Source organism: Gadus chalcogrammus, chromosome 21 (assembly GCF_026213295.1).
Source record: "Gadus chalcogrammus isolate NIFS_2021 chromosome 21, NIFS_Gcha_1.0, whole genome shotgun sequence".
Lineage (NCBI taxonomy): Eukaryota > Metazoa > Chordata > Actinopteri > Gadiformes > Gadidae > Gadus > Gadus chalcogrammus.
The window spans coordinates 12141713-12158218 of NC_079432.1; the positions used below are offsets into that span (position 1 = coordinate 12141713).

The window sequence follows — 16506 nt, forward strand, 5'->3', positions numbered from 1 at the left end:
CATCACTTTGAAAAACATTGACCCTCTCCTACATGGACGGAGCGATCACAGACCAGTAGCCTTCAAAGAGCACATCTCTAAGATGCCACTTCCTCCAGCGTTCGGCTTACATCCAAATATGCAGTTTGTTGTTGAATACAGTTATGGGAATGACGAGATAAGTAATTTAAGTATCCGATCAAAATACACATAACTTGATATTGTTTAGTGTAAATGTATTGGAAATTTGGAGATTATGGATTATATGGAGATTTAATTACACATTTTATTTTGTTTATTCTGTTTGCATAAATTGTCCATCAGGCTTCTTTTCCACTGGATGTCCACTCAAGATTTACAATGCCTTTATCACTAGTAAGCTTGATTGCTGCAATGGTCTCCCGACAGGTCTTTAAAAAGAACCTCTAAGTAACAACAGCTTGTTCAGAACGCTGCTCCTGGAGTTCTAACAAAGACCAGAAATTTGAACACATTACACCAATTCTTAAATATTTACATTGGCTCCCTGTCAGAGAATTGATTTAAAAATCATGCTGCTTACCTATTAACCCCTACGTTGTTTAGAGCCAAAGTGTATAACTGATATACTTCCACTACCTTCTAGACCGCTAAGATCTTCTGGGACCAATCTGTTAATTATCCCCAGAGTAAACACCAAACAGGATGGGAAAGCAGGATTTAGTATACGCAACAAATAGCTGGAATAAACTCCCTGAGGATTTACGACTTGCCCCAACTCTGACCACCTTTAAAACAAGATTGAAGACTTTTATTTTTGTTTTAGTTTGCTTTAGCTTTTTGCTTAATCTTGTTGATCTTGCACTTTCTACAATGCATTTTTATTTTACTTAGCTATTTTATTTTATTGCATGACGTTTTATGTGAAGCACTGTATATAAAAATAGATATATGAATAAAGTTGATTTATCTTGGATTAGGTAGGCCTATGGTTTATAGGATGTCGTTTTTAATGAACCTTTGAACTTTAAAGTCTACTGATGTAGGCCCCTAACCTATGCACTTTAGCGAAAGGAAATCGGGCATGCTACACCTCTTTGCCTACAAAGTCCATCTGAATACACAAAGCTCAGTTCAAAAGGACTGAGAAGTGGGCACTTATTGATTAGAGGTGATTGAGGATCAAGAACAGACACCCCGATTAATGCAGTTGCACAAAAATGAGGAAATGATCGCAAAAGTTCATTAGTTCAAACTATTAATGAAAACACCTTTTTATTTAAACTGAATATGAGACAGTTGCCTCTTTGGGTAGGAATCCTACATCGCTATAAAGATTGACTGCAGCAGTGAAGTTACGATGACGGTATTTAATAGTATTCTCCATTTATATAGTAGACCACTAAGATCCTCTGAGACCAATCTGTTAATTATCCCCAGAGTAAACACGAATTTAGTTACTATGCAACAAATAGCTGGAATAAACTCCCAGAGGATTTAAGACTTGCCCCAACTCTGAGCACCTTCAAAAACAAGACTGAAGACTTTTATGTTTGCTTTAGCTTTCTGCTAAATCTTAAATACATTGCACTTTCTAAAAAGCTTTTTTAACTTTGCCTTTATTTTTATTTATTTTTTATTTTCTAATATATTTTCTAAATATTCTATTTTACCCATTTCTTTGCATATGTTTTCTTTTACTTATCTATTATTTTATTTTATTGTATGACAATGTTTATATGTGAAGCACTTTGAGTCTGCCTTGTGTATGAAAAGTGCTATATAAATAAAGTTGCCTTGCCTTGCCTTGCCTATATATTTTTTACAATTGTTGTCAATTTGTGTGTTCGACATGGTAATTCGATCTCATTTCAAATTAGATTAAATCCCACGGTTGTTTAAATCCCAGATTGGCCAACGACATTTTAGATTCCGCACATTTGATCATCAAGGACAGGAAAGCATCTGGACATTATTGGTCCTTTTAAAGCACACGAGCGCTGCCAATGCATGTCTAGACAAACACATGCACATTAACACCTTTTAAAACCTAAAATACAAAGGGCTTCAGCCAATAGACACCTAGATACATGGCCTACTCTGCTGACATTTACAAGATGATGTAAACATGTGTGTTATATCATGAATCGGGCTGATATAAACAAATATGAAGTTAACTCATCTTTTTGTTTAGGAAAATTCAGAATGGTTTCAGTTCTCAAATATTATCATTTTGTTATAAATTTGTGGTTTATGTTACAATTTGGATGAATAATTAAACCCAACAGGGCGAATGATTTAGAAGGTAAATAATAATCTCAGCCCGATGAGACGTTAGTGTATATTAGCCCAAGATTATATTATTTCTAGCCTCTTTATCGTCCCTCCAGGGGGACACTGCTGGTCGTCTGCGAGTATGTGCCATGCCCATGCCCTTTGCTGACACATTTCCTGCTCCTCCTTGGCGTGCGGTTTTTGCGATGCATTTTCCTTAATTTCCAACCATGCTAGTATGCATACATCTTTTTTTTTTGTTGTAACATTTAAAAGATATTTATATTTTTTAAATGCCGTCCATGACGTTATTTGCGCCTAACCCGATACGCCATGTTGTACGTCATTATTTACTTCTGTGACCAAAAAAATACCCCGGAACTTCCGCTGAATTATAACGGAAGTAAGTACGTGGCCGCTTAGGCTGACATTCTGCATGATGGCGACAGAGGTTCAGAGCGGCGACCTCAACAATGGCAATTCTAGCCGGCTCGAAGTCTCCATCGACGGCCTTACACTTAGCCCCGACTCCGAAAGTGAACCGGGAAGGGTCGGGGAATCGGATTCCGTTCCTACCGGGCCCGAGGCGGCGGAGCCTGGTTCTGCCGAAGCCGAGGATGGGGAAGACGGCGCGACAGACAAATATACCATGGAGAAGAAATGGGGGTTTGATTTACTGGAGCTTTACGGAATGGCCTTGAAATTCTTTAAAGGTATTTGTTGTTTAATGTCATGTTATATTCTTAATGCAAGGTAATGTTGGCTACCGTTGTGCCTGTTGTTAGCGAGGGGAGAACCATGAGTCTAGGCCCTGCTTCTACACTCCCTGTCTGAGGTGGAGATCAGCGCTGTCACCGCTTAGCTGCCGTTGTCATGCAAACCGCACTATTAGCCGAGTACAAGCCAAGCCCACTGCGAACAGTAAGAAGCTGCTTGCAAATGTCACAACATATGTCCAATCAGGGAAAACACCCGTAACGTGGTCATCGAAAGTGTGCTTACTTAAATGTTGGTTTAGCATCTTGTAGCTAAGCGTTTTTGAACCTTGTCATAAAACATACGCACTTTTCCGGATTACCTTTTACGCCTTGGGTCAGTAAAACACGTGACTACTTGATGTAGGAAGTTAAATAGCCACGTATCATTCATGGAGTTATCTTGAACCACACATTTGTTTTTCGAACTCAACAAACACACCCTTCATTAGTCATTCATGCCCTCTTCTGCTCTTATTGGATAGGTTTACATATTGGCAGCTGGATGTATGCAGTCAGGGGTGACCGAAAAGATAACACAAGATCATTTGTGAGACAATTAAGTCTTTGCCTGACCCATCACAGTTCCTACATGTTAGAGCCTTATTCATCCTGACCTGTAGTACATTTACTAATCCATCTTCCACATTAACTGCTTTCACAAGCATATTGCTGAAAACATGCATATTGACTAGATGTCACATACACTCATGCTGGAATGTCAATGAGCCTGTAAGTCTTGTTCTGTCTCAATTAATAAGAGGACAGTGCCACAGCCACAGTTTGAAGAAAACCTTCTGCAATTGAGATTTCCCTGAATGTCAGCCACAGTTGTAAGTGTTGATTTAATTAGGAAATCTAAGGCCAGTTGAGGACTAACTGTGCAAACAGGTTCTGGGCCTGGTATACCGCCCTGTTCAATAGAAAGCGGTGTATTGTGTCCATATTAGGCTAGGCCACATTGCGCAAGTTTAAGAGAGGCCTTTCACCTTCATTCAAATCCAATTAATCTTGTTTTTTATTTTGTAGGAATGAACAGTTGCTAGGTGTTTGTATTTTATTTTTGAGGAAAAGAGCAGATTTCCAGAAATGTTCTTGGTATAGTATAAGTATTAACCCTATTCATGCTAATAATCTTTTATATTTAGATTTTTAACGCTGTTACAAAACGGGATAAAAGCACACCTAAATTTTACCTTGCCTTGACAGCTGGACAGAACCATATGGAATACATATAGTACAGATGAACGACAGATTCAGGCCGAAAAGACAAAAGCCAACCGGTTAGAATGTTGCTGTTCCCTGTGTCCACAGATAAAGATGGCAAGGCCTTCCACCCCACGTACGAGGAGAAGCTACGGCTAGTGGCTCTACACAAGCAGGTGTTACTGGGCCCTTACAACGCAGACGCCTCCCCCGAAGTGGGCTTCTTTGATGTGCTGGGCAACGACCGCAGGTAACACCCGCCGTGTGTGTGTGTGTGTGTGTGTGTGTGTGTGTGTGTGTGTGTGTGTGTGTGTGTGTGTGTGTGTGTGTGTGTGTGTGTGTGTGTGTGTGTGTGTGTGTGTGTGTGTGTGTGTGTGTGTGTGTGTGGGGTCTTTAAACTCTGGCATGCGTTCCCATCCGTTACAGTAAACAGGAAAAAGAGTGTTGAGCATAGCACTTTTGTCTGTCGCTCTCTCTGTCTCCTTCCTCTATATATCACCTCTTGCTGACCCGTGTGGAGGACCCCCCTCACACAAAAGTCATTATTTTGCTGTATATTGTATTTTCTTTTAATAATAAACATGACAGCCAAGGTACGATAATACCGTATCATCCTAAAGGGAATTTTATAAGAATAGGGAGAAGAACATTTAAAATGGATAAATTGTGAATTGATGACGCATGTCTTATATAATCCTCATACATTTTCACAATTCGATGTTGAAATGCTCATTTTAAGAAGTAAACATTCTACCTTGAAGATTTAATGCCATAAGGTTTTTATATTTTGGCCTACACAATATTATCTCCTCAACTCATCTGTGCTTCTCTCTCCCTTCTCCTCCCTGTCCCTCCCTCTGTTCCCAGGAGGGAGTGGGCCGCTTTGGGCAGCATGGAGAAGGAGGAGGCCATGGTGGGGTTCGTCAAGCTGCTCAACAAGTGCTGCACCCTGTTCGCGCCCTACGTCACCTCGCACAAGATCGAGAAGGAGGAGCAGGAGAGGAAACGGTACTACACAAGTCAGATCAGGATCAAACACGGTCAAAACGTCACGCACAGTTGTGTCTTTTGAAATTAGTTATAATATGGGCGCATACATTATCCTTAAAGGTTTCTTTCCAATACAGTATACCTAACATTATGAGGTGTTGTCTTCAACATGGGATATTGCGGCAGAATAAAGCAGTATACAATCAAACAATCTCAGAATAATAGCAAAGGTACAGTCATCAGCGTGCTGAGAAGTCCTTTTGATATTTTTCCCCCTGCATTAAACATGTCCACCTCTCTGTTCTCCCTGCAGGAGAGAGGAGGAGGAGCGTCTCAGACTGGAGGAGGAAGAGAGGGAGCGACAGAGGCAGGAGGAGGAGCGGCGGCAACGCGAGGAGGAGGAGAGGCTGCGGAGGGAGGAGGAGGAGCGAAGACAGGCGGAGGAGGAGAGGCTACGCATCGAGCAGCAGAAGTACGCGTGTGTGCATGTACTGTGGCTATGTCTGAGGTGTTTTAAGGCCGATCGATACGTTATTGATTTGTGTGGGTAGGGAAACTGCCTGTAGTGGCTTCTCTGAGGTTCCGTGCGCAGGGTCTCTTGTTCCCCTCTCTTGTTTGCCAGACTGCTTCATAATTCATCATTCACGGGGAAGGAGCCCCATGTAAGATGGACATGAATCCTGCTCCCTATGACCTGACCATAGTATTTCTGTGTGAAAGATGTTTATTTGTATTCAAATCTGGCCAGGTAAAAATGGTAATTCAATCACGGCTTCTAACATAAAGGAACAAAATCTAAGGGGTTTGAGGTCAACCCACAAAAGGCTTGTCCTTCTTTGAGAAGGTAACATGGCTGCCGTTGTTTGTTGAACCGACCAGGCAGCAGATCATGGCGGCGCTGAACGCCCAGACGGCGGTGCAGTTCCAGCAGTACGCGGCGCAGCAGTACCCCAGCAGCGCCGAGCAGCAGCTGGGACTCATCCGGCAGCTCCAGGAGCAGCACTACCAGCAGTACATGCAGCAGCTCTACCAGGTCCAGCTGGCCCAGCAGCAGGTAGGGGTCACTGCGGCTAAGGGGCGGGGGGGGGAGAGACGGACGGACGGTCGCAAAGTAAAATGATAAATGAATACCCTATTCCAGCCTAAGCAATGCAATGAGCAAACGGTACAGACCCAGGATGAAAAACACATGTAAAACAGTAAAGCTTTGCATTAGCATTGCAAACCAGAACACTTTGTTAATGTTTTATAAAATTGATTACGTGTCCATATTAATACCGTCCTAAAAATATGTTGTTTAATTTCTCTTAACTGAAACTGCTCTTGGGTTGTGCTAAATTAACGCTGTTTTCATTTGAGGCTATATCATATCATGTGATTTGACATCAGCCAATCAGTGGGATGTGCACCTCACCTATATGTCCTGACCTTTATGAATGGACAATATGTGTGCAAAGCTTGGGCAATGTAAATATTGATGAACACGAGTTAGGTAGTACAGGTTGATTTTGAAAGGAGATAATGTACAAACTGTATCTGCATAGCCTGCATGCAGAATATTATAAAAAGCATTGAAATACGATGCCATTGCTGTCCTAAGGCTGGCTGGCTGGCTACGTCACTATCTCCCACTGTAACAGCTTGTCAAAATCAGCCCGCCTGAAGCAGCCGGTTGTCAGAAATAATAATGATTTAATTAGTTCCTTTCAGGCCTTTCGTTTAGGCCTAGCCTTTTATCAAAATCTATGAATAGCAAGTTCATGTAGGTCTTTTATCTTAAGTCTTTTAATCCAAATATGCCACAAACCCTTCTCTTATACTGGATTTCCTAAGGGGTCTATTGTTTATAAAACAAGAATGGGGGGCTGGGAAATGAAGTGCAGATCACTGCTTCCACCCTTTAGCAGAACAGATAAATGCAGCTCACATGAGGTAGACTTCACAAGATGTGCTCTCTGGATTATACCACTAGTTCAGAGTGTTTAACCGTAAACCGCTGTGTTTTGGGGAGAGGTTTTAACGAATCTCGCCCTCCCCCTCCCCAGGCGGCCCTACAGAAGCATGCGGAGGACGGTGTGGTGCAGGCCACCCTGGACGCCAACAGCTGTGGCGGAGGCGGCGGGGATCACGCTCTGATCAGTGCGGCCTCGCCTCTCTGCGCCACGCTGCCCTCTAGTGGTGACGAGGGCCCCATGGTGAACGGAGGCCAGTCGGACTCGTACTCGGAGAGCATGGAGCGGGAGCCCGAGGCCGAGGCAGCGGAGGAGGTCTCAGAGAACGGACCCTTACTAGGTGCGTAGACTCACACGGACACATCGACACGGACACAAAGAGGTGCACAGAGAGACATTGTTGTGCCCCAAGCCTGGGGGAAAAGGATGGCACAATGAGCTCAGCTGGTCTCGGGTGAACAGTGACCGCCTGGAACTACCCAAAACAAACCAAAGCCTTGTTGCACACGTGCAACTCTATCCTTAGAGTTCCCGGTTGGGATAAAGGACATGTCTTGTGGAGAACTTGAGTTCAGGGTTTAGATTACTGGAAACCGGTGATAGTTAACCAGTTAACTCATTAGGGAAGGGCTCTGGCCTTCCCGCACCTCCTACAGACGAAATGCTGACAATCGTCTCAACGCATTTCCATTGTCAATGAATCCTCAAGCTTTGATTTATTCACGGGCTGCTGATAAAATGCAAGTGTCACAAAAGTCGTCTGTAGGTTTGTGTCTAACAGTGTTGTCGTTGTGTCGCGCGACAGTGATCGCCGACTCGGCGCCGGTGATCGCGGCGCCGTCCATGTGGACGCGGCCGCAGATCAAGGACTTCAAGGAGAAGATCCGGCAGGACGCGGACAGCGTGATCACGGTGGGCCGCGGCGAGGTGGTGACGGTGCGCGTGCCCACGCACGAGGAGGGCTCCTACCTCTTCTGGGAGTTCGCCACCGACTACTACGACATCGGCTTCGGGGTGTTCTTCGAGTGGACGGACGCCGCCTCCGCCTCGGTCAGCGTGCACGTGTCGGAGTCGAGCGACGAGGACGAGGATGAGGAAGGTGGGACTGGCGATGACGAAGGCTGTGTTGAGGATGGAGCAAACTGTGTTTTTTGGATGGCTTGCCGCAGCTCTGGTTCTGGTTCTTCGGATTATATCCTGTTCTACACGTTGCCATTTTTGGTTTCATCATTTAGGTTGTGATCAAATTTCTTTGTAGTTGTATTTTTCACATTTAGCTAATATTAAAGCTGAAATATTATACCACCAGGTGTGTGTGATTAGCTGTTGCAAGCCGTCCACGTTGATGTACGCTGGATAGATCAGTCTCCTGCTGCCAGTGGACGGTAGCAAACGTTGCTCATCTATCCGTCATACATCTAGGTGGACACGCCCACTTGTGATGTCAGAAGAGGCTGATTTTCTAAACGGCTTGTAACGGCACATCAAACTCACACCTAGTAGTATAATATCGCACCTTTTACTATTATTTATCCGTCATAGAAAATTGATTGTGACGTTAGCATGTATCGCTAATGCTAGCGAACCGTCTGTTGTGCTACCTATTTGACCCCACCAACCCCTCTACCGTCCCCCTCCAGGTGAGCCCTCTGGTGAGGAGGAGAAGGCCAAGAAGGAGGCGGGGAAGCCCCAGACGGACGAGATAGTGCCGGTGTACCGGCGGGACTGCCACGAGGAGGTGTACGCCGGGAGCCACCAGTACCCGGGCCGCGGCGTCTACCTGCTCAAATTCGACAACTCTTATTCCCTGTGGCGCTCCAAGAGTGTCTACTACAGAGTCTACTACACCAGATAAGCCTGAGAAGAGACAGAATGGGGGGGGGGGGGGGAGAGGAGAGAAGAGGAGAAGAAAAAAAGAGGGGTGTGTGTGTGTGTGTGTGTGTGTGTGTGTGTGTGTGTGTGTGTGTGTGTGTGTGTGTGTGTGTGTGTGTGTGTGTGTGTGTGTGTGTGTGTGTGTGTGTGTGTGTGTGTGTGTCTGGAGCCGATGTAAGAAGGTCGATGTCATCTGTGTGTCGTGTGTGCGCGTGTCCCAGGATGCACCAACGTGAGGCTCCAGCTGAGCCCTTGAAGGAGAAAGGGTTTTCCTCTTCTGTGCTGCCCTTGCTCTACAATCCAACTGACCAGCGCTCTCCCCCCAGATCAGAGACAATTTCCTATTGGACGCTACCATTTCCGATTGGTCGGCAATAGTACAACACAACCACCAACAATAATAACGGCACAGGTTCACTACAGAACATTGTTACAACATTGTCCCATAGAGGGGTGGTCTCTTCGGCCATATTAAGGGTCATATTAAGATGCACACATGCACACACACCCCAACCTCTCATTCGGTCACTTCCTTATCTAGTTGTGAAAATGTATTTGTCCTCTTCCTTTTTTTTGTTTTCAGTTTGCACCTATTCAGGTCAAATGGATTTATTATTACTTTACTTCTCAAATGGAAGAAGCATCTTCTTGTTGGACCATGGTTAAGGTGGCTCTTGGGTCATGATCAGGAATCAAACAAAACTATTTTGGATTGTCAGCTCATAGGATTGGACAAGAAAGGGTTTTAAGGTTTAAATATTCCCCAGCCTACCAACGGAGGGAGCCAGGAGTACGTATGCACCAACTGGAATATTGGAAAGGTATTCATCTCTCCATAATTCATACTGTGGCCAAGTGAGTTACTTCTATCTATATATCTAAGATATATATTAAAGAGGGAGGATTGTGTCTAACAAAACATTGAATTAATATTTATTTTTTTCCTGTTTGTTTTTGAAATAGTTGTGATTTCTTTGGATTTCTTTTTGTGATACAATGTTCGTTAATCTTGTCACCTGAATGCTTCTAAGGTGCGTCAATTCAACTCTGATTATTTTTTCTTTTTCTAACTGGTATAAAGAAAAGCTTCAAAAAAATGTTTAGCCATACAAGAAAGTAGCCAGTGTTCATACTCTGCAGTCGTTATCTAAGTGGTTACTGTAAAGTAGTCAAGATTGCAACTCTAATGATATGTATACGTCTCCTTGTATGATGGTAAATTGTTTATCATCCCAGATTGGGGATTCGTTGCTACCATGTATCATCTCCTTGATTTCACACCACAGGTTTTGCATGCTTTGTGTATCACACCTCCAAAATCATACCACCTCTTGGGGGGTGTGTGTGTGTGTGTGTGTGTGTGTGTGTGTGTGTGTGTGTGTGTGTGTGTGTGTGTGTGTGTGTGTGTGTGTGTGTGTGTGTGTGTGTGTGTGTGTGTGTGTGTGTGTGCTACTTGATCATAGGGTTGTTATCTGCTCTGCTCTCTGTAACCCTACAGATGGCATTATTTTTTTTTTATTTAAGGTAAAACAAAACAGGTTTCACCGACACAGGGATGGACTTCCATGCATTTAACCCATAACCAAAAGACTTGCTCCCCTTGTTGCCTTGCCAAGTTCGCTGGCCAACCGGTCCACGTGAATGAATGGAAGGCAAAAAGTCTTGCCCCTCACCCTGAACAACAAGTACAAATATTAATTTCTGTTTCCGAATGTCGCTTCCCGACGCTTTCGCAAAAGATCACGAAGTACCCATGGTTTTTCTCATGTTCACTTATTTTGAAGTATGTGCCACTCAGCAAATGTTTGTTGAGTGGAGATGTTAATCTAAGCCTTTGTATGTAAATAATTCTATAAATGGATTTATGTGTGGGGTTTTTAAGATGTGGAAAATGGGTTGTGGGTGTGAGGAATCGATGCACTAAAGTATTGAGGGTGAGATGTATGTACTTTTTTTTTTTTTTACCCCAAATGAAAGTCCAAAACTCTTGGAAAGTGTAAAAGTCTAGAAACGGCACGTGTCAGAAAAAACTCTTAGGGGTTTTCTTTGTTTGTTGATCCCTTATGAGTTGTAAGATCTTTTTGGGCATATATTTAATCTTGATTAAACCTATGTTCATCTCTGCTACATATTGGTTGAATGTGTCTTCAATCGATTTTCTCCTATTTTCCTTAAACATGACACAAAGTAGTCAATGGTTTCCATTCGTCTTGACATCAATCTGGATCTTCGATGCATTCCAGCAGACTGCTTTTGTTTTAATGTGCATTTTCAATTCAAAAGGAGGATTAAGGATATTTAATGGTATAATGTTGATGTTTAACATACTTCATTACTGAATACACTTCTCAGGAACCACACCTTTTGGATTTAGATTTTGTCTGGAGCTGGATGTGTCATCTCAGATGAGTTCATTAATATTGACCCATCTTCCAGAACTTCCCTTTCGCTAGTTCGGTTCCCTATTCATTTTCTTATTGCTTTTCCTTTACGTAATTCCCCCACCACAACCCTTTTATTTGGAGCTCACAAGTGTCACTGAAGTAAAAGCAGAGTTGTTGTAACACGAGCTCTCATTGGCTGCACGAATGCATAGTTTTTTACGTTTATTTGACAGGGACAATGCATAATATATAATTAAGAGATTATAGCCATAAGGCTAATTTACATATTTTGTCCCTGCATAATAATACAATAATTCATTTGTGGTGTCTGGGCTGCGGTTGCATATTTAGTTTGGTCCACTTCGCCCGAGCTCTTGGTATTGCGTAATGACCTAAGTAGCAGGGAAGCCGCTTGGAGAGCAGAAGGATTGTGGGCGGGGGATTTAAATGGGACGCACTTGACTATCAACCAAAAACATTATATCTCGACCACCAGGTGCTAGCTGAGCGCTATACTGTTGTATAAAGACGAAAAGTTGGCATTGCAAGAGTATTGATTAAAAAAAGTACTACCTTGCTCAATGTAGAGTATGCCGTTAGTGTAGTATGGCAAAGTGTCGAGCATGTCAAGTGTGCAGTAAGTATGAGTATGGACGGTGAGTATGGATGCAAAGCATAAATCACTACACACACTTTTCCTCTGAAGCAGTCGAGAGCTGTAACGTTATCTATTTAAGCTATTTATGAAGTTAATCACGTATTTTTAATTTTTCCTACTATATCGTATATATGTTATATAAACAGGAATTTAACATCAGAAATGATTTTGTTCTTAAAAGTGAGAATTTGTTTCACATAATTATACGATTGAATGTTTAGTATTGGTTTTGCGTGGCTAGCGTCTTTAAAAAGGTGTGCTTATTGTGCAAAAGGTAAAGTATGGGTATAAAAAGGATACACTCCTGTCCACACACGCACACACGCTTGCTCATGAACCCTAGGTGGGTGGAGACAACTCTCAAATATTGTGAAGTAGTCCTACTATTAACAATTTAATGTGCTTCTAATCATTTTAAATGTCTCCCTAATGTGCAACATTGCAGATGGTTATGCTTCAGGCGCTCCATATCTTTGATGTGGGACAGATGGAAATGTAATCGGTTACGGCTGGTTCCAGTATGGGGAACAGATCTGTCTGGAGTTCGAGGTTCTTCACCTCAATCTCTGAGACTACTCTGCATTTGCAGGTAATGCAATAACAGGTCTGTTGTAGATCAATATAGACAATGTTGATATCTCATGTGCAACTTAAGGATTGTATAACTCAAATGTTGATTTAAGGTGCCATTCTATCATAATAATGACAATATTGTTCCTATTTTTCTTTGACCCTCAGGTGGCCACAGCATTATTTTAGCTTGAGACCATTAGGCAGACCTCAAGCCGGAAAACCTAATGCCCGCTCACACCTCAGACAAGCACAGTCAAATGTCAGTCACAATCAGTCATTGGGTTACGATAACGCATCACATAACAGATATAGCATTATCCACTCAGAACACATGGATTGCAGCCATCTTTTTTGTTTGTTTCTAACACCAATGTAACAGGTGTTATACGAACTTTAATATTACAGCCTCTTTCAAAATCAGCTTTCAAAATGCTTTACAATAACTAAATAAAAATTGCATGCATTCAATTAGAATGAAGTAGTTGCAAATAGTACAAAATACCAAAATAATAGATAGGATGCAGAAACCAGGATAACATATCACCCCGTAAAACAAACAAACTCCTCTTCTTTCCTGTTTCCAAAGCCTGATGCGGTCCAAGGCCTGGGTCTCTCCTCGTTGTTGCAGGCTGGTCCTATGAATAGATTCACTGACCGACCTCATTGACTGATTCCTCCCAGGGTCCAGGGTCCATCGTTGACACAAGCCATAGACGTTGCATGCCTGACCTGCAGCCCTGGGTTGGAGCCTCCTGTGTGCAGGGGACACAAGGAGGTGAAGCCCGGTACCATAGACCGTAGGGCTCTGGTGCATACTGTGCATACGTTCTCCACCACTAGTCTCTCTAAGTATAGAGATTTATGTTTCCACAGGAGCTCCCCTGAAACCGGCCCAGTGCAGAACAGGTGCCAACCCGACACGTTGGACATTGGTGCTGAGCGATACAGGTACGTCTGCATTCTAGTTAAGATCCTTGCAATAATAACAGGGGTTTTAGAGGAAGTTGAAGCCAAGAAACAGAAAACAATGTGAAAGGCTTTATTCAGAAGGCTAGTGAGAAGCTTTTGCTGCTGCTTCTCCCGTGCCCCTGTTCTCGATCAGGGATTAGCGGCAGATCTGACACCAGTCATGTGGCAACAGATATCAAGCGCATCAAATATTATCCTAGTCTATATTTTGTTCCATATTTCATTAAACTAACTTCCTTTCAAGTTGCTCATGTTGTTGGACCATCCTACGTGGTATGTAAGAATTGTAGCTGCATTGGATGTGTACATTTTCCTCTGTGGCATATATTTGTAATGAATGATGTGTATGCAATCCTCTGTGTGTGCGTTTGTTTATGCATGTGTGTGTATGCGTGAGTTTGAACAGTGGATGTGTGGATTAATTGATATGAATGACACAGGCAACATGATTTGACACGCAAGTTATTTGATACAAGTACTCCTGTGACATATAGTGAGCCAAACCTGCTCGACTAGCTCTGTGGAGTCTCCCTGCACATTCTTCTGCTGAGACACCTTACACACACACACACACACACACACACACACACACACACACACACACACACACACACACACACACACACACACACATAAACATACACGTGCCTATCTACAAGAAAATGTTTCAAAACCCGAGATAAAATCATGGCAAACAAGGAAACAACTCTGGACTTGAATGACAAGCCATTGTTACTCCTCTGGGGCAGGGCACGGCAAGCATGATCTGGACACTGATTGGAGGTCGAACAAAGCAATGGTGCTAAGTGTATCAAGAAGATTAATAGAACCAGTAAAGCCATGCCGCTTTATGAACAGAGACAGGAAAACCTAAATTCACTATGCTGATATTACCTCATACTGTTATATATCTCCCAATGCATTTCTTACTATTGACCTAAGCCTTTACTTGTTTGCTTGAAGTAAAGCATATCAATATATTCTCTATTTAAAACCGTGCACCAACAAATATTTATATAATTTGACCCTTGGAAAATCCTCAGCAGATGTGACAGTGTTTCCCCCAGTGTTTCTCCCACTGAAAACTCTTCCCTGGAAGACCACAAGGTGGCACTAAAGGGCCGCATTTGGAACACTTTGGTAGAGCTCGACGGGAAGATTAATCTGCAGATGGTCCAAATTTGTTAATGGTAAAGTCAATCTATAAACCTGTAGGTCTGTCTGTTTATTGTTCCATTTTTCAGCTATCGATCTATCGACCTATCAACCTATCTGTATACATGCAAACACACACACACACACACACACACACACACACACACATACACATACACATACACATACACATACACATACACATACACACACACACACACACATACACACACACACTCACAAATCACACTCACACACACTCACTCACACACATTTATTAGACATTATCACAGGATTATTCATTTTTTTCCCTCAGGACCGTCACCTGTTTTAAAAGAGTTACAAAATCATTAAATTACCTTTAAACTCAACAGAGTTCATTGAAGGATGCTTTAAACAGGTGCCATAATGACCGGTTAACTTCTTCTGGACTAAAACCTTTCGTACATCGGACCCCTCCTGTCTGTCCTCACCTGATGCATGTTTAATTCAAGTGAAGACCCCTGCACCTATCATATACCCCCATCCTCTATAAAGCATGGTGTAGACCCTGATCCCCCATAGTCACTCCAAGGACGTTTTCTCAAGGAAACAAAATGAAACATTTGATTGATTTGAGTATTAAAGCTCATCATTTCAAAGGCATGAACATTTCTATTACCTGACATTTCATTGCTACTTTTTTATTTTTTTATGTATTGGCCAGGACAAAGTCTGCTCCACTTTCCAGTCTACTTTGTCGTTTTCTGACATTTACAAACCCCCTCACTAAACATACAAGTTACAATTTCAGCTGGGAACACTTTAGTAGTTCAAGAATACACCGAAAGTTGACATTGACTGAAACTGCATCATATCTGAAAAGCTACCTCTTGCAACATGTGTCATCTTGGCAGTCCATCTGTATCTTAAAGCACATGCAGTGCTTTCATGGGCTCAGAAGGTTTTGAACACCCCAGAAGCAACATCAGTGCTTCCCGGCCCCCTAACTTGTGTACAACCCGAGAGGGTTGTACACAAATATATACACAAATATATACACAACCCCTGTTTGTGTATGAAAACAGGATTCACAGCAGAACAGCGGTTCCCTAAAGAACGTGAGAGTGTTTTAAAACTGGTCCCTTTTCCCTCAGGGTGTACACACATTCCTCTGATAAAAGCTGCCCTGACTCGCTGAGCCGGGCGTCAGACACCAGCGACTCGAGGCTAGTGCGCTACAACAGGAAGTTGTTATCTTCAGCCAAACAACATGGGAAAGCAGAGCGCCCAAACGTGACTCTGCCCTCCATTGCACTGTACGCTCTCTCTCCCATCATTCAGGGACTGATGGACGCTGCTCGGAGCAGCCTGCCCTGTCCCTCTGGACGGGACGAGCCGCCGCGAGAAGGGACAGCGGGACCGTCAGAGTCCCCCGTGCACCTGTTCACCATGCAGGACGTCCTGTCAGACATCCAGGGGATGGTGGAACGGAGCCATATTATCAACGTGAGTTTTGGATTGATGCTATCATGCTGTTATGCTGTCTCCTTAGGATGTATTGATCTAGACACCATTCAAGTTTCGAAATTTCAACATCAGGGAATTACAATACGTTGCTTTGTGGGCCAGCCTGTTGTAACAAGTTAGTCGCGTCACTTTGTGAAAGACAGAATGTAACTTGAATAGGGAGGGATCATTTACAGAGAGTTTAGTCATTAGTGGCACAACATTGTATTTTTATATACAAATGTTACGTTTGAACCGTTATTAAACAGGTT

At 42.9% G+C, this 16506-nt stretch overlaps 2 protein-coding genes across 2 annotated transcripts in view; both read left to right on the forward strand.

Moving 5' to 3' along the window:
- The first annotated feature begins 2616 nt into the window (after window positions 1-2616).
- Window positions 2617-9011, forward strand: acbd3 (acyl-Coenzyme A binding domain containing 3). The gene is made up of 8 exons (XM_056580609.1): window positions 2617-2945; window positions 4302-4443; window positions 5061-5201; window positions 5497-5655; window positions 6063-6237; window positions 7229-7475; window positions 7941-8234; window positions 8776-9011. The coding sequence occupies exons 1-8, from the start codon at window positions 2669-2671 to the stop codon at window positions 8988-8990; spliced, it is 1650 nt and encodes a 549-aa protein (XP_056436584.1). The 5' UTR covers window positions 2617-2668; the 3' UTR covers window positions 8991-9011.
- A 73-nt stretch (window positions 9012-9084) lies between these two features.
- LOC130374048 (nesprin-2) overlaps window positions 9085-16506 on the forward strand; it is a 63942-nt gene continuing 56520 nt past the window's right edge. Inside the window, exons 1-4 of the mRNA XM_056580608.1 lie at window positions 9085-12047; window positions 12495-12638; window positions 13496-13570; window positions 15883-16234. Of these exons, the coding sequence (XP_056436583.1) occupies window positions 11998-12047; window positions 12495-12638; window positions 13496-13570; window positions 15883-16234 (621 nt within the window). The 5' untranslated portion in view covers window positions 9085-11997. The remainder of the gene's footprint in view (window positions 12048-12494; window positions 12639-13495; window positions 13571-15882; window positions 16235-16506) is intronic.